At 42.5% G+C, this 24,580-nt stretch overlaps 1 protein-coding gene across 7 annotated transcripts in view; it reads right to left on the minus strand.

Moving 5' to 3' along the window:
- Window positions 1-7,865: 7,865 nt before the first annotated feature.
- The window catches only part of CDC16 (cell division cycle 16), a 40,164-nt gene continuing 23,449 nt past the window's right edge, over window positions 7,866-24,580 (minus strand). For 2 of the 7 annotated variants that reach the window (XM_033177082.1, XM_033177084.1), the window contains 6 exons: window positions 23,036-23,188; window positions 20,872-20,935; window positions 18,348-18,409; window positions 17,291-17,426; window positions 15,033-15,123; window positions 7,867-8,358 (listed from right to left, as the gene is read on the minus strand). In XM_033177082.1, coding sequence (XP_033032973.1) covers window positions 8,099-8,358; window positions 15,033-15,123; window positions 17,291-17,426; window positions 18,348-18,409; window positions 20,872-20,935; window positions 23,036-23,188 — 766 coding nt within the window. In that variant the 3' untranslated portion in view covers window positions 7,867-8,098. Of the gene's footprint in view, window positions 8,359-15,032; window positions 15,124-17,290; window positions 17,427-18,347; window positions 18,410-20,871; window positions 20,936-23,035; window positions 23,189-24,580 lie in introns of all 7 variants that reach the window. The other 5 variants (XM_033177083.1, XR_004428937.1, XM_033177086.1 and 2 more) reach the window with 5 other exon arrangements.

Genomic DNA, 24,580 nt, shown 5'->3' on the forward strand with positions numbered 1-24,580 from the left:
CTATGTAACTTTACTTTTGCTTAAATGAACACTTCCATCTGTGAATGTGGCCCTGGGCTACATTTTACTTGGTAGCCCTTATCTCATTGGTAGATGACAGTGACTTGAAGAAGCTGGTGACCATAACACTTCCAAGTATTTCCCTTAAGGATAACATGGCCACTGTAGTTAGCGAGAAGGACACCTTTTTAGGATAAACTTGTCATGAGATACTGAAGAACTGGGTAGTAACAGGAACAATACTTGGCAGTACGATGACACATTATTTTTACTCTCAAGAGGCCTAAACACAAATACTTGGCAGTACGATCACACATTATTTTTACTCTCAAGAGGCCTAAACACTGGTGTTAACACTGCTGCTAATCTGAATTACAGCTTAGTCAAGTGTCTGAACACTTTGCATTTTGTGTCGTAAAGCACTGTCAACAGAGTAATGGCTCACCTACCGGACATTCACTTACAGAAACCAAAAAAATCCTAACAGTGATCAGTGAGAAAACTAAATGGTTTTTTCTCTTTTTTTTTCTCTGGCAGGAAAAATAAATGTAAAAACTCAGCACTTCATTAATACTTTCATTTTAGTTGTTTTAAAAATAATTTAAGTTCAGTCACTTGATTTTCTAGCCCTAACTCAAGACAGGGGAGGCATACATGATGCCTGACAGAGAGACAGAAAAGCCATTTAAAAATGAAAACACGAAAACACATTAGTTTGAGTCTAATTTAGCATGGGGTAACTCATGGTCTCTAAGGGTATTACTGCATTAACTTCCAGCACAATATCTGACTTTCACTGTGATGACTGGAGACAGGATGGGGTCTGAATGCTGGTCTTCAAAGCACCATACAACAGTGCTAGACCCTCAACTGTATGAAGGGGAACAAAGCTCTCCTTAAAAGATTTACTGGAGTTAACACCTGGGGATCCTCAAGAAATGAACGCTATCACGTTCTGCTTCAGAAGGTAGAAATACAGGGAATACACTTTAGAAAGGTTAAGATAAAAAGTTTTGTGTTTAAGGCAGTTCAGTTGCCTGGAAAATTCACTTCTGTATAATGCCTAATTTGTTAATGATGCTGTGAGTAGATGCTTTGTAGTAACTATACAAGTTTGTTTTTTTTTTAATGAAGTAGAGTAACGTGTCCTCTGACATTAGGAGTAGGAGCGTTTCAATAAAGGACCTTAAACCAATGAAGCATATAATCCTCTCTCTTTATTAGAATGACGAAAAGAGTGGGGGTGTTGTTTGCTGTACAGTTATCACCTAGGAGTCATATCAAGGTTCTTTTGCTAATCTCAGTGAAGAGGTTTAAAAAAAAAAAAAAGTTTAGGCGGGGTGCGGTGGCTCAAGCCTGTAATCCCAGCACTTTGGGAGGCCGAGACGGGCGGATCACGAGGTCAGGAGATCGAGACCATCCTGGCTAACACGGTGAAACCCCGTCTCTACTAAAAAATACAAAAAACTAGCCGGGCGAGGTGGCGGACGCCTGTAGTCCCAGCTACTCCGGAGGCTGAGGCAGGAGAATGGCGGGAACCGGGAGGCGGAGCTTGCAGTGAGCTGAGTTCCGGCCACTGCACTCCAGCCTGGGCGACAGAGCAAGACTCTGCCTCAAAAAAAAAAAAAAAAGTTTAAAGATTAGAGATTTAATAAAATTGTCTTGTATCACCTTTTTAAAATAAAATGTTTAAACATATCTTTTCAAGCCGTGCACTGTGGCTCAGGCCTGTGATCCCAGCACTTTCAGAAGCTGAGGCAGGTGCATCACTTCAGGTCAGGAGTTTGAGATCAGCCTGGCCAATATGGTGAAACCCCGTCTGTACTAAAAATACAAAGATTAGCTGGGTGTGGTGGCAGGAGCCTACAATCCCAGCTACTTAGGAGGCTGAAACAGGAGAACTGCTTGAGTCCAAGAGGTGGAGGTTGCAGTGAGCTGATATCATGCCACTGCACTATAACCAGGGCAACACAGTGAGAGTCCGTCTCAAAAAAAAAAAACCCAAATTTTAACATATCTTTTCACAAAATCAACCACCAGCCAAATGTGTAAAACTATGTAAGAACGTTTCCTTCTCGACCCCGACAAATGGGGCGTTTCCATCTGTTCCGCCATGGCTGATCTCAGATGCTCCTATAAAACAGGGAGTCCAGCTGCGACATATTTTAAATATCATTACTGACAGATACCTGCTTATTTCACATAGATTCAGTTTTCAATCTTATGTGAGAAAACTGCAAAAGGTGTTAAAACAATGGAGTAAAAAACAGGCCAAGAGAGCCTATAACATTTACCAATAGTTAAAAGGATACGTCACCAAATTAGTATGTGAGAAAATAGGTAAAATTCAAATTCTTTACCTTACACATACCAGGAGGTAGAAATTACAAAGAACAGTGAACCACATTTATTTTATAGAACACAATGATAACAGCACCAATGGCTGTTTGATTCTTTGAGCTTTTTAAAGCATCACCAATGTATTAATAGCTGTTTATTATCTTAAACACTATGACTTTCAAAAGTTAAACTGAATTTTGATAAGTAGTGCAAACAATTTTATTTATTTATTTATTTATTTTTGAGGCGGAGTCTCGCTCTGTCGCCCAGGCTGGAGTGCAGTGGCCGGATCTCAGCTCACTGCAAGCTCCGCCTCCTGGGTTTACGCCATTCTCCTGCCTCAGCCTCCCGAGTAGCTGGGACTACAGGCGCCCGCCACCTCGCCCGGCTAGTTTTTTGTATTTTTTTAGTAGAGACGGGGTTTCACAGTGTTAGCCAGGATGGTCTCGATCTCCTGACCTCGTAATCCGCCCGTCTCGGCCTCCCAAAGTGCTGGGATTACAGGCTTGAGCCACCGCGCCCGGCCAACAATTTTATATGACTATTATTTAGCTAAAGTTTTTTTTTTCTTTTTTGAGACAGTCTCGCTCTGTCCCCCAGACTGGAGTGCAGTGGTGCAATCTCAGGTCACTGCAAGCTCCGCCTCCCAGGTTCACGCCATTCTCCTGCCTCAGCCTCCTGAGTAGCTGGGACTACAGGCTCCCGCCACCTCACCTGGCTAATTTTTTGTATCTTTAGTAGAGATGGGGTTTCACCGTGTTAGCCAGGATGGTCTCTCTCTCTTGACCTCGTGATCTGCCCGCCTCGGCCTCCCAAAGTGCTGGGATTACAGGCGTGAGCCACCATGCCCAGCCTATAGTTTTTTTTTTTAAATATGACTAATATTTAAAGACAGCAGTGACGTCATAGAAAATGGCAGGGCAGGCAGCTTCAGGGATTGAATTGGTTGGTTCTTCCGCCAAAACCACCATTAAGCTGGACAAAAAATTAGCAGAATCAACTGTTTTCTAACTCTGTCACCTCATCAGATGCTTACTGCAACCCGGGGAAGGCTTGATGATGCAGAGGCTGCAGCTTTTTGGTTCAGAGGGTGGTGTGGATGGACAGCCTATGTACCTGCTGCAGCCTGTCCTCAGCAAGGACCCTGTGAATTTTGGTCATATAATGGTGCCCTGAGGGACTAACGTAGATGCGTGCCTTTGTCTCGACCCCTCAGGCTGCAGCAATTTCCCTAATACCATCTGTCAGAAAATTTAGAGATATACACTTTAAAAAAAGAAAAAAAAGACGAGGTCAGGAGATCGAGACCATCCTGGCTAACACAGTGAAACCAACCCCGTCTCTACTAGAAAATACAAAAAACTGGCCGGGCGCAGTGGCTCAAGCCTGTAATCCCAGCACTTCGGGAGGCCGAGACGGGCGGATCACAAGGTCAGGAGATCGAGACCATCCTGGCGAACACGGTGAAACCCCGTCTCTACTAAAAAAAATACAAAAACTAGCCAGGCGAGGTGGCGGCGCCTGTAGTCCCAGCTACTCGGGAGGCTGAGGCGAGAGAATGGCGTCAACCCGGGAGGCGGAGCTTGCAGTGAGCTGAGATCCGGCCACTGCACTCCAGCCTGGGCGACAGAGCGAGACTCCGTCTCAAAAAAAAGATCCAGATATTGGGCCAGCCGTGGTTACTCATGCCTGTAATCCCAGCACTTTGGGAGGCTGAGGCGAGAGGATCATTAGAGCCCCTGAGTTCAAGACCACCCTAGGTAACATAGTGAGACTGCGTCTCTACAAAAATAAAAATAAATAAATTAGCCGGGCATGGTGAGGCTGAGGCGAGAGGACCCCTTGAGCCAAGGAGTTAGAGGCTGTGGTGAGCTATGATCATGCCGCTGCACTGTAGCCTAGGTGACAGAGACCCCATGTCAAAAAAAAGAAAAGATCCAGACACTTAAGGAAATCTCTGTCAGGTTACAGGCTGACCAGAGACAATAAAAAGACCAGGAACCTCAGGAATACAGACTTTGCAAAAATAACTTGGAAAATTCACTACACAAATGAACTGCAGCCCTCAACATGTAACAGAAGCAATCCTTGAGGAAAGGGATACTGTGATTTCCAGAGCTACTGCAGTGTCATATTCAAACTGTACAGTTCTCAACACAAAATTACAAAGCACACAAATAAAATGGAAAATATGGCTGACTTATGGGAAAAAAAGAATATGACAGAAACTGTCCCTGAGGAAGCCCAGATATTAGAATTACTAGTCAAAGATGTTCATCAACTGTATTAATATGCTCACAGGGCTAGCAGAAACCCTGGAAAACAAACTAAAGGAACCAGGAGAGTGATGTATGAACAAATAGAAAATGTGAACAGAGACAGAAACGATAAAAAGGAACCAAATAGAAACTCAGGAACTGAAAAACACGGCAGCCGAGATTAAAGCATTCACTGGAAGGATTCAGCAGCAGACTTCAGCAGGCAGAATCAGCAAAGGTGAAGAGAAGGCAGTTGAACTTACCCAGTCTGAGGAGCACAAGAACAGAACCTATGGGACCCATGGGACACCATCAGAAATACCAACACACGCATTTAGGAATCCCAACAAGTGAGAAAAAGGGCAAACAACAACAACAAAAAACCCCTAAAGAAATAATGGCCGGAAAGTGAGGAAGCACACCAAAAGCCAAAATCGGCCAAATGCAAGACCTCTCGCACCAAACAGTTGGTCAAGTTGTGAATGCAAAGGAAAAGTTATTGAAGGAAATTAAAAGTGCTTCTCCATTAAACACACAAAAGAAAGTGAAATAGCCTTATTGCTGATAGGGAGAAGGTTTGAGTGATCTGGATACAAGATCAAACGAGACACAACATTGCTGTAAGCCAGCCTAATCCAGAGCAAGACCCTAAGTCTCTTCAATTCTATGAAGGCTGAGAGAGGCGAGGGAGCTGCAAAAGAATAGGTAGAAACTAGCAGAGATTTTTCATGAGGTTTAAGGACAGAAGCCATCTCCACAACATAAAAAGTGCAAGACGGAACAGCAATTGCTGATGGAGAGGCCATCTAGATGGTCTAGCAAAGATCATTAATGAAGATGGCCACATTAAACAGCAGACGATCAATGCAGACAAAACAGCCTTATATTGGAATATGATGCCATCTAGGACTTTCATAGCTGAAGAGGAGTCGATGCCTTGTTTCAAAGGACAGGCTGACTTGTGAGGGACTAATGCAGCTAGAGGCTTTAAACTAAAGCCAATGCTCATTCACATTCTGAAGAAAATCTGAGAGCTAAGTCTATTCTGCCTGTGCTTTAAAAATAGAAAAAGTTTAGGTGACAGCACCTCTGTTTACAGTATGGTTTACTATTTTAAGCCTACCCTTGAGACCTACTGTTCAGAAAATGATTCCTTTCAAAGTATCACTGCTCACTGACAATCTGACAATGCACCTGGTCACCCATGAACTCCGTGGGAGATGTACAAGACGAATGCTGTTTGCATGCTGCTAACACATCCATCTGCAGCTCACGGATCAAGGAGTCATTTTGAATTTCAAGTCTTATCTTTTAGGAAATACGTTTTGTAAGGCTATAGCTGCCATAGAGTGATTCCTCAGATGGATCTGGGCAAAGAACACAGAAAACTTTCTGGAAAGGATTCACCATTCTAAATGCCATTAAGAACATTTGTGATTCATGAGAAGTGGTCAAAATGGGAGTTTGGAAGAAGTTGCTTGCAGCATGTGGTGATCTAATAGCAAGATAACTAAAATTAGAAGTGAAGCTGGGCGTGGTGGTGTGTGCCGGTAATCCCAGCTACTTGGGAGGCTGAAGTGAGGGGGCTGCTTGAACCCAGGAGTTCAAGATGAGCCTGGGCAACACACGAGACCCTGTGTCAAAAAATATACAAAGAAATAAAAAAGAAATAAAATCTGAAAAGGGAGCCTAAAGATGTGACTGAATTGCTGCCATCTCATGATAAAACTTTAATAGATGAGGAGTTGCTCTCTATGGATAAGCACAGAAAATAGTTTCTTAAAACGGAATCTACTCCCGGTGAAGATACTGTGAACGTTGTTGAAACAACAACAAAGGATTTAGAAGATTCCATACATTTAGCTGATAAAGCAGCATCGGGGTTTGAGAGGATTAACTCCAGTTTTGAAAGACGTTCTACTGTGATACGTTGTCAAACAGCATCACATGCTACAGAGAAACCTTTCATCAAAGAGTCAATCAATGCAGCAAACTTCACTGTCTTATTTGAAGAAGTTACCAGTCACCCCAGCCTTCAGCAGCCATCATCATCAGCCATCCACATGGAGGCAAGACCCTCCATTAGCAAAAAGACTACAACTTGCTAAAGGCTTAAATGTTAAAGGCATTTTTTTAACAATAAAGTGTTCTTTTTTTTTTTTTTTTAGATGGAGTCTCACTCTGTTGCCCAGGCTGGAGTGCAGTGGTGGGTGTGCTGTCCAGCTCACTGCAACCTCTGCCTCTGGGATTCAGGTGATTCTCCTGCCTCAGCCCCCCAAGTAGCTGGTATTACAGGCACGTGCCACCACGCCCGGCTAATTTCTATATTTTAGTAGAAAAGGGTTTTGCCATGTTGGCCAGGCTGGTCTCGAATTTCTGAAAGTATTTTTAAATTAAGGTATGTACACTGTTTTTTGGACGTAATGCTATTACGTACTTAATAGACTACAGTATAAACGTAACTTTTATATGTACTGGGAAACCAAACAATTTGTGAAACTTGTTTTATTGTGATATTTGCTTTATTTCGCCAATTTGGAACCAAAACTGCAATGTCCCCAAGACATGCCTGTAGGTACACGAGTCCATACTGATAAATGACTGAATAAACAGGAGAGAAGAAGCAAATCTTCAAGAAGAATAACATGCACAGATACTGCTCTCTCCCGGGGTTGGAGCTTAAACCTCCTCAACCCACAGAGTGTGGAAACGGAAAGACAGGAACTTGACAGTGGAGAAAGCTGGCAGACACCACTGTGACCAGGTGGCCAAGGTCAGCACTGCCTGGGACAGGTGGTGTGGTGGTTACAACCACCCAGCAGGATGTGATGAGAAAGGTGCTTCAGAAACATCAGACCAACTCCAATGGAGGGACATTCTTCAGACTGCCTGGCCAGTACTCCTCAGAACTGTCAGGGTCATGAGAAACAAGGGAAGTCTGAGGAACTGTCACAGGCGAGAGACCGCAAAGGAGACGGGATGACTAAATGCAGTGTGCGCCTGGATGGGACTCTGGGACAGAAAGCAGACATTAGGGAAAAACTGGTGAAATCCAAATAAAGGCTGGATTTTAGTTAATGGTAACTACCAATGTTGGTTTCTTAGTCATGACAAATATTCCATGATAACGTAAGACGTTAACAATGGGGGAAACTAGGTGAGGGGCACATAGAAGCTCTCTGTACTATCTCTGCCATTTTTCTGTACATCTAAAATTAGTCCAAAATAAAAGTTTATTGGAAAAGAAAAATTAAAAAAAGACATAACAGATGGTTTACCTTCTTTATTCCACTATGTATAACTATTTTGTAGGTTCAGAGAATCAGAACACATCTGTTGCAAAGGTGTGCGATCCAGTCTCTTAAGGAGGGTCTCTGTTCCTAAATGTAGAGATGCAGTTTGGAGTCACGTTAGGAAGTGGGACGTTCTTAAGCCATGGAGAGGATGTGAGAGAATACTAACCTACACTGGGACAGCGGGACCAGGACCACTGACTAGAGTCACGTGCTGTGGTCTGACATAGACGTCTCTAACATCATGTCACTTTCATTCATTTCAATTTCAAAGGTTTCTTCCAAGGAAGGTCTGGAATCTGGCGTTTTCCTTGAGGTTTCCAATGGCGTAAGCCCCGTTTCTTCTGCAGTCTGTTTTTCTACTTCAAATTCCCTGAAATCCCACGGAGGTGAAATAATGTTTTTTAGTGTCTTCATTGTATGCACATCAAAGTCATAACATTTTAATTTGTCTTTAATGTCTGCTCCTAAAAAGAAATACTATAATTAGAATAAAATAAGAAATTCCATCATTTATCATTTCTATTGTTATATAACACCACCTCTATCATTTCAGATTATACTATTTAGAATAAAATATAAAACTCCATCATTTATCATTTCCATCATTATATACCATCTCTATCATTTAAGTCAAATTATACTTTTAAGAGCACAAGTTAGGCCGGGCGCGGTGGCTCAAGCCTGTAATCCCAGCACTTTGGGAGGCCGAGGCGGGCGGATCACGAGGTCAGGAGATCGAGACCATCCTGGCTAACATGGTGAAACCTCGTCTCTACTAAAAAATACAAAAAACTAGCCGGGTGCGTTGGCGGGCGCCTGTAGTCCCAGCTACTTGGGAGGCTGAGGCAGGAGAATGGCGTGAACCCGGGAGGCGGAGCTTGCAGTGAGCTGAGATCCGGCCACTGCACTCCAGCCTGGGTGACAGAGCGAGACTCCGTCTCAAAAAAAAAAAAAAAAAAAAAAAAAAGAGCACAAGTTGAGAGCAGAAGGAAAACAACATTCCAATCTTTTTCTTCTTTTTCATTTGTTTTCCACCATTTGCAAAGGAGGTGTCAGGAGACTTTTAGAAGCACAGGCAGTTGCGGCTCCAGGGTTTCAACAGCTGCCCTATTTCCAAGGCCTCCTAAATACGGATGAGGCCTGTGGGCAACTTTTTTCTCGGCTGTTACCCCAGATAAGACCTGCATTGTGTGGCCGAGAGGGGTGGCTCACACATGTAATCCCAGCACTCTGGGAGGCCGAGGTGGGCAGGAAGATCAAGACCATCCTGGCTAACATGGTGAAACCCTCTCTCTACTAAAAAAAATACAAAAAAATTAGCCAGGCGTGGTGGTAGGTGCCTGGAATCCCAGCTACTCGGGAGGCTGAGGCAGGAGAATGGCATAAACCCGGGAGGCGGAGCTTGCAGTGAGCTGAGATCGTGCCACTGCACTCCAGCCTGGCTGACACAGCTAGATTCTGTCGCAAAAAAAAAAAAAAGAACTGTGGTGCCCACTGGGTATAGTCACCAATCTTATGCACACAGAAGCCACGATGAAATAAAATTCATTTCCCATATATTAAAACCTTAAGGGTAATATAAATTGGAACAGATCTGAACAGATATATTAGGTACAATCATTTACAATCATTTGACATAAAATGAGTTTTACACAGTTCAAACCAATAGCTTTCAGGAATAGGTAGTTTGGCAGATAATGACATGCAAACCTTCTAAAGATAAAAATGACATGAATGGTAAATCTCTTCTGCAAGGTCAAGGAGACGTCCCTCTGACTCCTTATCAACTCTCCAGCCTTTATTTAGCTTCCTATGAATTTCCCTTGAACAAATGACGAAACTAAGGCTCAGACTTCCTTTCTTGCCACAGGGCTGCAGAGGGGCAGAGCTGAGGTTTCAACCCAACATCTCTAGGAAACCAGAGCTTACATTTGTTTTTTAAAACTGAGCTAAAACCAAGAGTCAAGTGTGAATCTCCTTAAGCACATGACTGAATGAACGCTACATACATGCATCCCACATGACCACCGCCAGAAGGGCACAGAACACGCACAGCTCCGTAAGACCACCCTGTGTCCACTCCTGGTCAATACTGCCAGCTTTCCCAAGCCTGAAATGAGCACTGTACGGACTTTTCTATCACTACCAATTAGTTTTGTTCATTACTAATTGATATGGTTTGGATCCGTGTCCCACCAAATCTCAGGTTGAATTGTAATCCTCTATGTTGGAAGGTGGGGCCTGGTGGGAGGTGACTGGATCATGGGGGTGGTTTCTCCTGAATGGTTTAGTGCCATCCTCTTGGTGCTGTTCTTGTGACAGTCAGTTCTGGTTGTTTAAAGTGTGTAGCACCTCCTCCCTTTCTCAATCACTCCTGTTCCGGATATGTGAAGTGGTGGCTCCCCACTTAGCCTTCTGCCATGATTTCAGGTTTCCTGAGGCCTCCCCAGAAGCCAAGCAGATGCCAGCATCATGCTTCCTGGATAGCCTGCAGAACTGTGAGCCAATTACATTTCTTTTCTTATAAATTACCCAGGCTCAGGTATTTCTTTATAGTAACGCGAGAATGGACTAATACACTAATCTTATAAATGGAAGTAATTAGTAGATATTCATATTTTTGTCAAAAATCTATGAAATTTGCCAGGCGTGGTGGCTCATGCCTGTAATCCCGGCACTCTGGGAGACCGAGGCAGGTGGATCACCCGAGGTCAGGAATTCGAGACCAGCCTGGCCAACGTGGTGAAACCCCATCTCTACTAAAAATACAAAACCTTAGCTAGGTGGGGTGGCATGCGCCTGTAATCCTAGCTACTCGGGAGGCTGAGGCAGGAGAATTGCTTGAACCCAGAAGGCGGAGGTTGCAGTAAGCCGAGATTGCACAACTGCACTCCAGCCTGGGCGACTGAAACTCCCTTTCAGAAAAAAAAAATAGTAATAATTAAACATTTTAAAAAATCTGTGAAATTGATCCATGTTTCTAAATGATTCAGTAGTCTTTCAAATAATATAGTATTCCACTGTATGAACATGCCACAATTTATTTCTCCTCTCTCCTACTGGTGGACGTTCGAGTCATTTCCAGTTAGGTGCTATTATGAATAAAGCTATGAATACTCTTGTTTGTGACCTTTAGTGGACAGAAGCACTTGCTTCCGTTGGGCTCACACCTGGGAGCACAACTGCTACATCACAGAATCAGTGTGGTCAATCATCACCCTCATACCCACCCCAATGAATCACACCTCCCCGCACCCTCACCCTGGTACAGCCCCTCCCACATTGACTCTGAGCTTATGAGACTTGTGCTGATGGAACAGAACGTTGTGCAACTCTGAATTTTCAAGAGGTCCTGAACTTCGGTTCTTGTCCTTTAGAACCCTGAGAACATTGTGCTACAAAGAAACCTAAGATGAAAGCCCCAGAGAGAGAGACTTAGCACCCAAGCTGAGCTCCCTACTGGAAAATGATACCATTTTAGACCATCTACCCAGTCAAGTATCTGCTAACCACAGCCGCATGAGTAAACCTAGAGAAGACCCGCAAATGGGTCACTCAACCCACAGAATTGTAAAAATAATACATTGTTGGTTAAGGTTTTTGGAGTGGTTAGGCAGCAACAGAGAACTGATATAATAGGCTTAACTTTACTATGATGTTAAGCAGTTTCCCAAAAAGACTTTACCCTTTTATAACCCACTAGTAGTCAATCTATGAGAGTTCCAGTTGCTCCACATCACACCAACACCACATACTGTACTTTTAGCCATTCTGGTGGGTGTGTACTGGTTTCTCACTGTGGTTTTATTTATATTACTTTTTTGAGACAGGATTTTCACTGTGTTGCTCAGGCTGGAGTGCAGTGGTGTGATCGCTGTAGCTTTGATCTCCTGGGCTCCAGTAATCCTCCAGCCTCAGCCCCGAGTAGCTGGCACTAGAGGCACACACCATCACTATGGTTTTAATTTCATTTCCCTGATAGGTAATGATGTTGAGCGCCTTTGCTTCTTAACTGAGGCAGAATAGGGTCTAAAGACAGGGCGCCTTCACTTCAGCCTCTGATTGGTCACAGTCTTCATTTGCATAGGGTGTAACTTCACTTCAGCCTCTGATTAGCCACAGACCAATCCTTCATTTGCATAGGGTGTAACCAACAGGAAACCCCTAAGGGTACTTAAACCCCAACTGGGGCTCATCAGCTACTTGCTCAAACCGGCTCCCACTGTGTGGCGTGTACTTTCACTTCAATACACCTATGCTTTCGTCTTCCACTGCTTTGTGTGTTTTGTTCAATCTTTTTTCACCATGCCAAGAACCTGGACGACTTGTAGTGAAGACCTTCCACACCAGTAACATATTTTGGTGAGCCAGTCAGGCCGTAAGCCCAAATTTTGGGATTTATTTTTCTTCTCTTTTTCCCTTTTTCCTCTCTAGAGAGCCTTCATTTGTGGGCATGAGCTGGAGCTATCGCCATGTGGGGATCCCTCCGCTCTATACAGGGGAACTCCCCGCCTCTCTATTTCCCTTTTCCAACTCGGGACCCTCAGTGGATAGCACCTAAGCACAGAGAACTGAGGGTCTCTGGCTGGGGACACTCTGGTGAAGTGAAAGATTTCCATGTGGAAGTGCCTGGCCACCACTGCCCAGTTTGGATGAGGGACCCAAGTGCTTTTCTTGTTTTCAGTTTTTCAGTGGTCATTTCCTACCTAATTGCTCCTTGGTAACTGAGGGCAACTGGCTGGGGCCACACTCTGGTGTTACCTAAATTTCTTGAGGTTCTCCTTGGAGGAAGGAGAGAGTAACTAAGGCAGTAAACTATGATAAATTAAGGGAGGTTACACAGGACAAGGAGAAAAATCCAGCTATGTTTCATGGCAGGCTGGAGGAGGACTTTAAAAACATACCACTCTGGACCCTTCCTCTCCCAAAGGCAGTGTTGAGCCCTCTTTTATTCCTAGTATTACTACTTTTGGTATGAACTTTCTTCTTTAGTGATTATCTAGAAATTTATACATTTTAGTGACTGCTTTAAACAACCTATATTGTATCATTTTCAAGCCCACAGAAATGTATAAGGCATATAATTTTGACACTTTTCAATTATTTTTATGGTTATAAGCATGTAAAATACCGTTAATATATATAAGAATATGCATAACTACCAATATATAGCTTTTTTTTCTTTTTGAGATGGGCTCTGTCACCCAGGCTGGAGTACAGTGGCGCAATCTTGGCTCACTGCAACCTCTGCCTCCCGGGTTCAAGTGATTCTCCTGCCTCAGCCTCCCGAGTAGCTGAGACTACACACGTGTGCCACTATGCCTGGCTAGTTTTGTTTTTTGTTTTTCTTTTTTTAGTAGGGGCAGGGTTTCACCATGTTGGCCAGGTGGGTCTTGACCTCCTGACCTCTGCCTGCCTTGGCCTCCCAAAGTGCTGGGATTACAGGCGTGAGCCACCACGCCCGGCCTAGATAGCTTCTTTTGAAGAGATAGTCTCTAAATTTTCATCCAGCGTAGATTCACTACAGTTTATTAGGTGTGTTTCTCAATACATTGCCTGAATGTTTTAAAGCATATAGATATTTGAATACTGTTTAACCTCATACATTCCTTTATTTACAGATTGTTTAATATTTCTAAGGATTAAAGACATCACAGCCCCCTATAACATTCAGTAATATTAATAAAACGTGAGACATATAGGATAGAACCCTACACACTCAGAGAAAAATTGTTTATACTGCTGTAGAGCCAGAAGTGAAACCCAGGTTCTAAGGGGAGAGGGAAGCTGTTTGCTAAGTGTGCCATGAGCTACCACACAAGTGTATCAGTGACTGGGCATAGAGCAGGCACAATTACAGGATGGTTAAGAGAGTGAGCTGTGGAGCTTAATGCTATGTGAACATGCATGTTTAAACTGTGATGTGCTTCAGTTTATCCTACTTTACAATGGGTATTACTCATTTTTTGTTGTTCTTCTCAGTTGACTGGATTATTTCTCCAGTCTGTCTTCTTGCCACTCTGGATGCCCACATGAAAGGACCCAAGGTAATTTCTGACAGCCTCGGGCTCCTTGGGAAAACCAGAGGGCACCACAGACCCCGTTTTAGGAGAAACCTCTGTTTCCCTCAGGGAACCCCAAGACACATAAGCAGACAGGTCCTTCTCAAAATCTAAGGCTCTGCTCTGTTTTCTATCACATTACCTGACCTTTTTGACTTTTGGGGAAATTACATCAGAAATTACTTTAGTAGGGGCCGGGCACAGTGGCTCATGCCTGTTATCCCAACACTTTGAGAGGCTGAGGCAGGCGGATCACCTGAGGTCAGGAGTTCAAGACCAATCTGGCCTGAACACGGAGAAGACCAGTCTCTACTAAAAATACAAAATTAGCTAGGCGTGGTGGCACATGCCTGTAATCCCAGCTACTCGGGAGGCTGAGGTGGGAGAATGGCTTAAATCCGGGAGGCAGGGGTTGTGGTGAGCCAAGATCGTGCCATTGCACCCCAGCCTGGGCAACAGAGTGAAACTCCATCTCAAAAAAAAAAAGAAAGAAAGAAATTACTTTAGTAGGAATGGGAGTTAGCAGGCTTGCGACTTTCCTATCCTAGATCTCAAGATTTAACCTCACCACATCCTCCTTATCATGTAATGTTTACAACTAAACGAGTGCCCAAGTACAGCAATTCCATCCAAACTTATACTATTACTTATTCACTGTTATGGAAATGTATGGCATCTCAACATTCCATTGAAATGTAAAGATTTATATTGTTATACCCTGCATTTAAAATAATGACAGAGCCCCTTTCGATTGTGTATTAGAAAAATGTTGCTAAGATTTCTTTTTCCATTATAGAAACAGACGGATCCTTCTATCAAAGTGCTTTACACTTACTCTGTAGCGGTATTTTCCACAAGCAAGTATTCAACTTTAAACTGAATGCATCCTCAGTGAGTCACTAACTCCCCACAGCATTGTTCCAATAAAATAAATGGAGTTTCTTGTTTTTAATGCAGCATAAATGGTTAGAAAGATAAACTTGGAACCTCAGATGAGAATATGAGGAACATAAACAGAGACATATGACAACCTAAAAAATGGAGTACAATACCAATAAGAATAATGATCATCTTACCGATATAAGCTTCGGAATCACCAATGTACATTTCGATGCAATGACCAAGCATTGTAACAGAAAATGTATCATCTCGCCTAAGACCAAGGGCCTGCCATAAAAGATTCAGCATGGTTATTAAAAGAAAATGTATTTCCTTATCTTTTGTTTAGAAATATTACCACACTGATTCATTTCAAAATATTCCAGGGCATCCAGGGTGGGGGAAGTGGCACTGTTAGTGGGGACAGAACTACATGAGCCGATGGCTGGCCATGAGCCAATGACTGTTGAAGCTGGTTATGGGTCATGGAGGTTCATCACACTATTCTATTTTCTTATGCTGGAAGCCTGCACCAAAAAAGATTTTTTAAAAAGTTCTATCTCAACTGGGCACAGTGGCTCATGCCTGTAATCGCAGCACTTTGGGAGGCCTAGGCGGGTGGATCACCTGGGGTCAGGAGTTCCAGACCAGCCTGGCCAACATGGTGAAACCCCGTCTCTAATAAAAAATACAAAAATTACCTGGGCATGGTGGCAGGCGCCTGTAATTCCAGCTACTTGGGAGGCTGAGGCAGGAAAATTGCTGGGAGGTGGAGGCTGCAGTGAGCCAAGATCGCACCACTGCACTCTAGCCTGGGCAACAAAGCAAAATTCTATCTCAAAAGAAAAAAAAAGTTCTATCTCCATACAGAGTTCTCTGAGCCTCTGTATTTGTTTGTTTGTTTGTTTGTTTTCAGACACAGTCTCACTCTATCGCCAGTCTGGAGTGCAGTGGCATGATCTCAGCTCACTGCAACCTCCGCCTCCTGGGTTCAAGCAAGTCTCCTGCCTCAGCCTGGGACTGAGGCACAGGGCTAGTAGCTGGGACTACAGGCACGTGCCCAGCTGATTTTTGTATTTTTAGTAGAGACGGGGTTTCACCATATTGGTCAGGATGGTCTTGATCTCTTGACCTCGTGATCTGCCCGCCTCAGCCTCCCAAAGTGCTGGTATTACAGGCGTGAGCCAACGTGCCCAGCCGAGCCTTCTGTATTAATCAGATCTCAGAAGAAAGGTAAACTATAGAACACTCAAATATACATATTTAAAAGATTATACAGGACTAGAAAATGTGCTTAGTCCAAACTTCTGACGAGCTCAGTGCTCTGGTGACCATCATGGTACCTTCACGACTTCATCTAACCTCAAAATCTCTAATGAACTCCTGAAAATCAGTTACAAACCGCTCATGAGTTTATCTTTGATACATTTTCTCATATTTTATCTCTTTTTCCAAATAGCATTAGTTCACTGATTCTAAGACCCACATTTTCTCAAATTCGAACACTTCTTCCCTTTTACCTGTGGTTTCCTATTACTGCCATCAACCAGCCACCGCTGTGACGTAGGTAAAACCTGCCTGAGCAGCACGGACTTGGTGGTTATGTTGGCAGCACAGACTAGATCACAAACCATGTGAGGAACACTTAAACAGATACGGGGATTGTGGTTTTCTAAAAATCCTCCATTGACACTTCAGCAGACTGAGGGATGAGAGAGAGAGAGTTGGAAAGCAGGTGTCTGTGGCTGGGAGGAAACCCAGAGTTAGGAACTGGGTATGTGTGCTAGCATCAGGGCACTATTTTGGGAAAGCACAGATACTGGCCCTCTGGGTTGAATACTGCAACCATTTATTTCACTTACATGTACATTTCTAGGTATGTACTAGAGTAATACAAATCTGCCTAAATATGTTCAAGAATATTTTCTCTAAATACAAAAAAATTAAGTGACAAGAAAAAATTATGTAAAGTTTAATTGGCAGGACTTTTTTCTTTATGGTCATCCTGCTTACTCATGGTGTCTTAAATTTGATGGAATCTGGTACATGGATTAAGGAAAGGTTCTTTCCTTGTGATGACTGCACAGACTGTTTTGTTCATCTACTAAAGTGATCTAAGCGGATTAATTGTAAAAGTCATCAACAGAAAGACTGGGAGTTCCCAAAGGGCCTACGTGGACAGATGACGCTGTGCTCAGCACTCAGATCACTGGCGAGTGCCGCTGGGCACCTGCGCACTTCCCTGCAAACCCTGAGGACAGGGCTTATGTTTGTTTCTAATTTGATGAGTACTGTACAACACCGACATGCTTTGCTCTGCAAAGAAAAGAATAAAATGTAAGGTTGCCTAAAGATTATTAAAATAGTAAGTAAATATTACCTAGAAAAAATATTTCAAAAAAGGAAGTGGTCAGTGTCAACCAGATTTAAAATTAGGTACAAAGAAAAGACATACTGTGTGGAAGTAGTCCACAGCATTTTCAAAGTTGCCCATCAGACTGTGGATATATCCAATAGCAGAGTAAGTGGATGCGTTCTGAGGAATCAACACCAGTGCCTGGCGGTGGTAATCCAAGGCCTCGGCATACTTTCTGTGGGGGAGAACACAATCACTGGCCACAGTCAAAGCACTAAATCCCTAAGTCTAAGATGAGTTCATTCATATCAACACCCAAGAAACACTATCTCGATGACAATAGCAGTCTAGACTGCTGAACGTCCTCCACACCTACTCTCACGCATCTCAATATGCCCTCTAAATGCATCTTCCAGGCCTGCTCCCTCCTCCGGCCAAGGGCACTCCTGCAGGGATGTCTGCTGTATTCCTTTTGATGTCTAGCGGGACACTGCAACCAGAACCCCAGTCCCTGGCTGTGTCCTTCCCACACACCCCCCTCTTATGGTGACAGTGTCCCATATCAGGGGTAAATAAAAGCAGCCAAGGTGTATTGCTTTAAGGTTCAAAAGATTTACTTAGAAAAGTGCTCCCCAAAGTTCTCTGGAGTACTTGACTTGTAAAGTCTTTTGTGAAAAAAATGTTTTATCCTCAATTAAACTTTGGAAAATGCCATAAGCTTGTAATACACAGTAAAGACTCAAAGAAATCCTGCAACAGAAACACTTGTTAAGTCTTGAGTAACCTAAAATTGCCCAGACTTATTTAACCAAAAAACCCATTTTTCAACTGTTGCCTGTTTATCACACCACAAAACCTCTAGCAGAAAACAGTTAGAATATAGATAGGATTTTAATTATATCTTACTGTCCTAATTCTTCTGAATTAATTTTGAACACTAAATTTTCATATAAAAAAGTAAAAATCTCAATGTTTCTAAAATAAAATTACACCACAGAGATAAATAATAAAAACTGATTTTGATGCTAATTATATCTGAGCAGCCAAGTACAAGAAAGCTGGTGGATCTCATGAAATAAAAATATGACGAAGTATTCAAAATTAAGTAAACTTTGAGTCACAAAGTATATTTCTGAAAATGCTCTACTTCACTTACTTAAGTTTTCTGCAGACATGCCCCAAGTTGTTCAACAAAGGTTCCCATTTGTCAACTGTTACCTAAAACATAGCAACATCAAGCCCACGAGTTATATATGTCACGGTTCAGCCTGATTTGTTTGCACTGAATTATTTCACGCCTTGCAAGCTGGGCTCTCTCCCAGTGTGTGCCTCCAGCACACCACAAGGCCAGGGTAACTGCTGGCTTATCTATCTCCCTTTCTTCCCTACTAGGAGACTTCTGAGGACTCTGTTATCATTAGGACAAGTTGATCCCAGAGCCTGTCCCTGCTGGAGTTCAAATGAATATCTGCAGCTCAGAGCTTTCCCTCAAACACCAGACCTCTCTATCCATCTGCCTGCTAAATACTTCCACTTGGAAATGTTACAAGCACTTTAAGTTCAGTGTGCTACACACCACACCCGTCTCTGCCTGGCCATCCCAGCCCCTGACCTAACTGCTGCTGAGTGCCCCTCCAGTCAGTGAATGGTACCCCCATCCCCTCTGACCCTTCCACGAAGCACACCAGGCCTGGTTCCTTCTAATTGCTAGGCATAACTCCAACCTATGTAATCCTCACCTTCCTCATTCACAGAGTCAAATCTGGGCCCCAATCATAAAAGTCTGACCAGATTGTTTCCTTCTTAAATCCCTTCTGTATTCCCATTCTCCTCAGGATAAGGTACAAACTCTTTCATTCTGGGCCCTTAGTGACCCACACTTAACCCTCTTGACCCACTCCTTAACATTCTCTGTGAACTCAAAATCCAAGTCATACTGAATTAGCTCCAATTTTTGCAAATACTGAAATACCCTTGCCCTAATTTTTGCCTGGCTAATGTGTGATGACTTTCAGGACTGAGGGGTATGCAAAAGGCTCATTTCTGGGTGAACTGCCTTTCTCTGTGGGCACCTTTAGTTCCTCAATTGTACCGTATTTCACCACCAATTTACCTATTTACATTCCCCAGTTGATCTGAGGTCAGGCAATAGTAAACTCATTGCCCGTTGCATCCCAACACCTAGCTCAGAGCCTATGGCTCATTAAATATATGTCAACTAAATGAATGAACAGACCTGAGCCACAGATTCTCTATCTCTATTGAGACCAGTTCTAGGAGGCACAGCCCATGTGAATGAAAAACAAATCATTTAATGACTCTTAGGCATGACTATTTCTCTTTATTTTAACATTTGCCGCAGTTTCTAATAAAGTCAATATTTTCCCCCTCTTCGTATAGCTTTTTAATGGGCATTTTGACATTTCAATAGTATTGTGCTTTCATACTTAAAACCATTAAATTTCTGTAAGACTCTAAATTTACTGCCTCTTAATCATCAAAGAATACAGGTTCAGTTGAACCTAAAGTATGGTTTAGGAAAGTGCTTCTCAAACTTTTCTGTGCATGATAATCCCCTGGGGATCTTGCTAAAACTGCAGATTTTGATTCAGTTGGTGTGAGATTCTGCACTCTGGCAGGCTTCTAGGCGATGCTGATGCTGCTAAGCCCATCTGAAAACTGACAAGGTGGCAAGTGGCAATCCCCTATTAACAAAACACTTGGATTATCCAGAACTAACCGAGACTATGCGGCAGAGGCACCTGCTTTATATACATGCACGTGCAAACACAGGAATAGTGTTTATAAGTTCAGATGACATGAGAGACCAAAGTGAACAAAGCTGTGTCTATGGGGACAGGCAGATCGCTAGGCAGGAAGGCAAAGCTGTGTCTGTAACAGCAGAGAGAGCTAACAGCCAAGGGAGAAGAAAACTGTGGGCAGGTGTGCACAAACAGGAACAGCAGGAAGCTGAGAAGTGAAAATCAGAATAGAATGAAACAAAACAGGCATGGATGAAACAGAAGAGCATCATGCAAATCTCTTACCTATGCAAGTTTATGGCATCTATAATTGTTACTACTTTTAAGTCATATCAGTATATGCACCTCCTTGATAACTGTTAGGTTAACTCATAAGCACCAATTCATGGGGTACATCGTTCATGCAGCAGAAGCAGTCAAATATTTTAAAATGGAAAGGCCCAAATACACACTCAGTATGCAATAACAGCAACAAAAGGTGTGAATTTCAGTAATACCTATCCCATCCCTATCCTTTCAGAAGTGGGACCTGCCACTATAGTTTATTTGCCCTTCAGTCAAAGAAGCTCTCTGAAGTTCGAGAAGGAATGTTACATCAGACGCTACAGTGCCCAATAGTTTCCACAAACCAACGACTATTCCTAGCTTCAAATAATCATCCAATCTGTTCTGATGCCGCTCCCATTTCAAAGCTAGAGCCCATTTAAGAAGCAAAGGCCCAACACTTGCCCTCTTAATTAGGAAAAAAACCTCATTTCTTACCATGTGGTAAAACAGTTAACTGACAATGCAAACATTAACAGCTGCTTGTTATGAAAATATCAGCTTATCATCTTTGAAGGCAATGAGATTTTCCTCATTTAACAGTAAACACTCCGTGGTACGTATGTGTGTATTTACAGACACAACAAAGAATACCTCGTTCCCAATTGCTTTAATTTTTTCCAAAGCATCAAGAAACCATTTTTCGGCTGTTTTCCATCTAAAATGAACAGAAAAAAGGTTGCAGATTATTCAAAATTACCAAATATAAACTTTTAAAAAACTTTTGATTATCTTTCTAGTAGTACTAAAATGCAATGGGGTAAACTGCTGGAAATAATTATAAAAATTCAAAGTTAAGTCACAAATGATTAATTTTATGGCATTAATATCAAGAGTTCAAGATTTCAAGATTTTGGGAGATGTAGTATATATATATATATATATATATTTTTTTTTTTTTTTAAGAGTCTCACTGTGTCACCTAGGCTGGAGTGCAGTGGTGCGATCTCAGCTCACTGTAACCTCTGCCTCCCGGGTTCAAGTGATTCTTGTGCCTCAGCCTCCTGACACAGCTAGGATTACAGGCGTACAACACCATCCCCAGCTAATTTCTGTATTTTTAGTGGAGACGGTTTCGCCAGGTTGCACATGCTGGTCTCAAACTCCTGGCCTCAAGCAACATGCCCGTCTTGGCCTCCCAAAGTGCTGGGATTACAGGCACGAGCCACTGCACCCAACCACAGTAGTTATGTTCTATAAAGTCACTGTGCACACTGAGTTAGCAAATATTGAACCGCGGCTCCCAGGGGAAACACAGTTAGATTCCTGCAACTCTCTGGTAACATTTTCTCTAATCGATCAATGCGTACGTAACCTTGTTTTATGTGTGTGTCTGTTTAAAGACGTCTTATTTGATACATACTGTTGATTCATCAATGTTGAAGTCAGGGCCAGCAGCACTGTAACTGATGCCTGCCTGAATCAGGCTTCTCTAACACATGTGTTTCCTCTGTCAGATACATCACAATTAACACGAGACAGCATTTCACTAAGCTTGGGGATTATTTCAAAACAGTGAAATTACCAACAAAAAGCACAAAAATGTGAAAACTGTGGCACTAAATAGACCACAAAAAGTACACTGGTTTATAGTTGAACTGGGAAAAAAGGCAGAGCGTTGCCTTCTCAGACTCCAGCTGGAAATGTGTGTGCCAGGAGACCCAGCTTTCCTCCCAGCCGTGGGCATGTCTGCCAACAGCTAGGAAAGCACCTCAGGAACTGATTTGGGGGTTACAAATAAATTTTAGTGAGTAGGCAAATTTGCAAATACTGATGATTACTGTATTATAAGATTACTATTTTAAAGCTTCAAGCTTTAAAAAAATACCTAGATAACCCATTTTTTAGAACACATACATGCCATAAATGACACTGCAGTAGTATTAATACTAATTTACAGCCAGGCGTGGAGGCTCACGCCTGTAATCCCAGCACTTTGGGAGGCTGAGGCAGGCGGATCACGAGGTCAGGAGTTTGAGACCAGCCTGACCAACATGGTGAAACCCCGTTTCTACTAAAAATAAAAAAATCAGCCGGGCGTGGTGGCAGGCACCTGTAATCCCAGCTACTCAGGAGGCTGAGGCAGGAGAATCGCTTGAACCCGGGAGACAGAGAATGCAGTGAGCTGAGATTGCGCCACTGCACTCTAGCCTGGGTGACAGAGCGAGACTACATCTCAAAACAAAAACAAAAACAAAAAAAACTAAAACTAATTTACCATTTTAAAATTTGTATATCATGCAATGCAAAGGATTACAGACATTTTTCTCTTTGAGTGTAACACCAAATCACTTATTCCACAGATATCCTAGGGTACAGTAAAGCCTCCACTGACCAGGAAACTCAGAGATTGGGTCATTCTAATTACTTAAATTTTCTGACTTACTAGTAACTAAATAAAAAACACTTTTGTTTCAAAAACCATGTCAAATCTTTCTCAAATACATAAATTCAACTCCTTATCAACAGAGATAACTAAGGGTTCCACAGTGCTCCCAGCCACACTGTGGGGTGTGTGTAATCTGAATTGTCCAATCATGTAAGAAAACAAGTGGTAGCTCAGGTCAAAAAAGATTTAGAATTTTTAAGAAAATCCAAGATAACAGTTTCTCTCTTTTTTCTATCTCCTTCTCCTAAAATAGAACACTTAACAGTACAAATCTACTGAAGAGTCACTTTGGTCAGTTAACTCTAGTAACTGTCTACTCTATTTACAATCACTAGTTAACAGAAGGGTTTCTAGTCTTCCAGTACTTACTCTCCATTCTGAAATGCAACCACGCCGACCTCATGCATAACAAAAGGGTCTTCTGGTGCAACGCTCAGAGCTTGGCTGAAGAACCTTTCAGCTAGTTTTGAGTTATTGGTCAAACCATATTCTAATCCAATATACAGCATAGGCAAATGACACCTAAAAAATTGCAAATTTTCACATATTTAACACCAAAAACTGTGATTTAGCAGAAATTAATCTGTCAACTTCAAATCCTATCTGCAAAATAATTTAAAGGTTGCCAAAACACAGCATTTACTTTTTTCTAACTCTTAATTTATAAATATTTAATGAATGCCTAATGGACTTTGGACTAATCAGCTGCCACTTCTATTTACCTTTAATTTTCATTTTATTCCACAGTAAAAAAACAAAAACTCTCTAAAGCAAAAGGGCATGTCTCTGTGGTGCTGTCTTCCTCCTTGATGCTAATGTCATGCCACAGCCTATACTGGTCTTCCTCTGATTTATTCACACCATTTATCCTTCAAGATTGTGTTCGAGGTCTACTTCCCTTTACGAAGCTACCTCTGACTTTTCTAACATAAATGCTCTCCCTTCTGTGAATTCGCATGAGAGTCAGTTCTGTGCAGAAGAGAATGAAGAATGCTCTGTGTATTGATTCCATTTTCCCACCGTCTGAGGCAGTTCTAGGCAGAGTCAGAACTACTTTTTAATTGAATCTTCATCTGTTCACACGACTGGATCAGCGATTGCATTAAAGCAAGTGTAATAAGACAATCTTTCTTTGATGATGATCTTGGAACATCAATAAATACTGATTGCTTGGTACGTGCTTTGGTTCTAATCAAGAGCCGTAACTCAAATTAAGATTATATCCTCTACAGAAGGTCATGACAAATTCTTTAAAAGTATTTACAACTAACCTCTTGGAAGTACTTTCAAAATGGCAGCGTAAGGACCTCCAAAAATCTATTCATCCATAGAAGCATAGAAGCAATAAGAACACTGGCAAAAATTATCAAAACCAACTTTTTCAGAACTTTGGAAGGTAATCAAGTTCTTAAAACAATCTGAGGAGTGTATATTCAAGAAAAATGGCTAAATCTCAGTAAGAACAACAAACTTCGTGCTGCTTTAATTTGTCTTATTCCCATCTCCCTTTCCCTAGCTTTGCATTACAAAGCAGCCTCATAACCACAGTAGCTGTAAAGCCATTAGCCTGGCAGCCACTGGAGAGAGCAGAATTAATTTAGAGTTCCTCAAACACCCCACAGGGGACTGCTGCTATTTGACCTGTCTGGTAGCTCCTAAAAGAGCCCCACTCATAGCTTGTCTTCTACTAACCTCCAAGCCCAGTGAGAAAAGCTCTATCCCCAGGGGATTTGTTGGAAACACTCAACAGCAATTATTTAGCATTGGCTGCCGCCTCAGGCAGCTATCCCAGTCAGGGCAAACCGGATGCAGGCCACAAACTTAAAAGGAAACCTGGGGAATAAGATGCCCACAGGGGCTCTAAAGAGCTCTGACACACTCCTCGGGATTGGGAAGGCCATACACGGGCACAGG

Source organism: Trachypithecus francoisi, unplaced genomic scaffold (assembly GCF_009764315.1).
Source record: "Trachypithecus francoisi isolate TF-2019V2 unplaced genomic scaffold, Tfra_2.0 Lachesis_group18, whole genome shotgun sequence".
NCBI lineage: Eukaryota > Metazoa > Chordata > Mammalia > Primates > Cercopithecidae > Trachypithecus > Trachypithecus francoisi.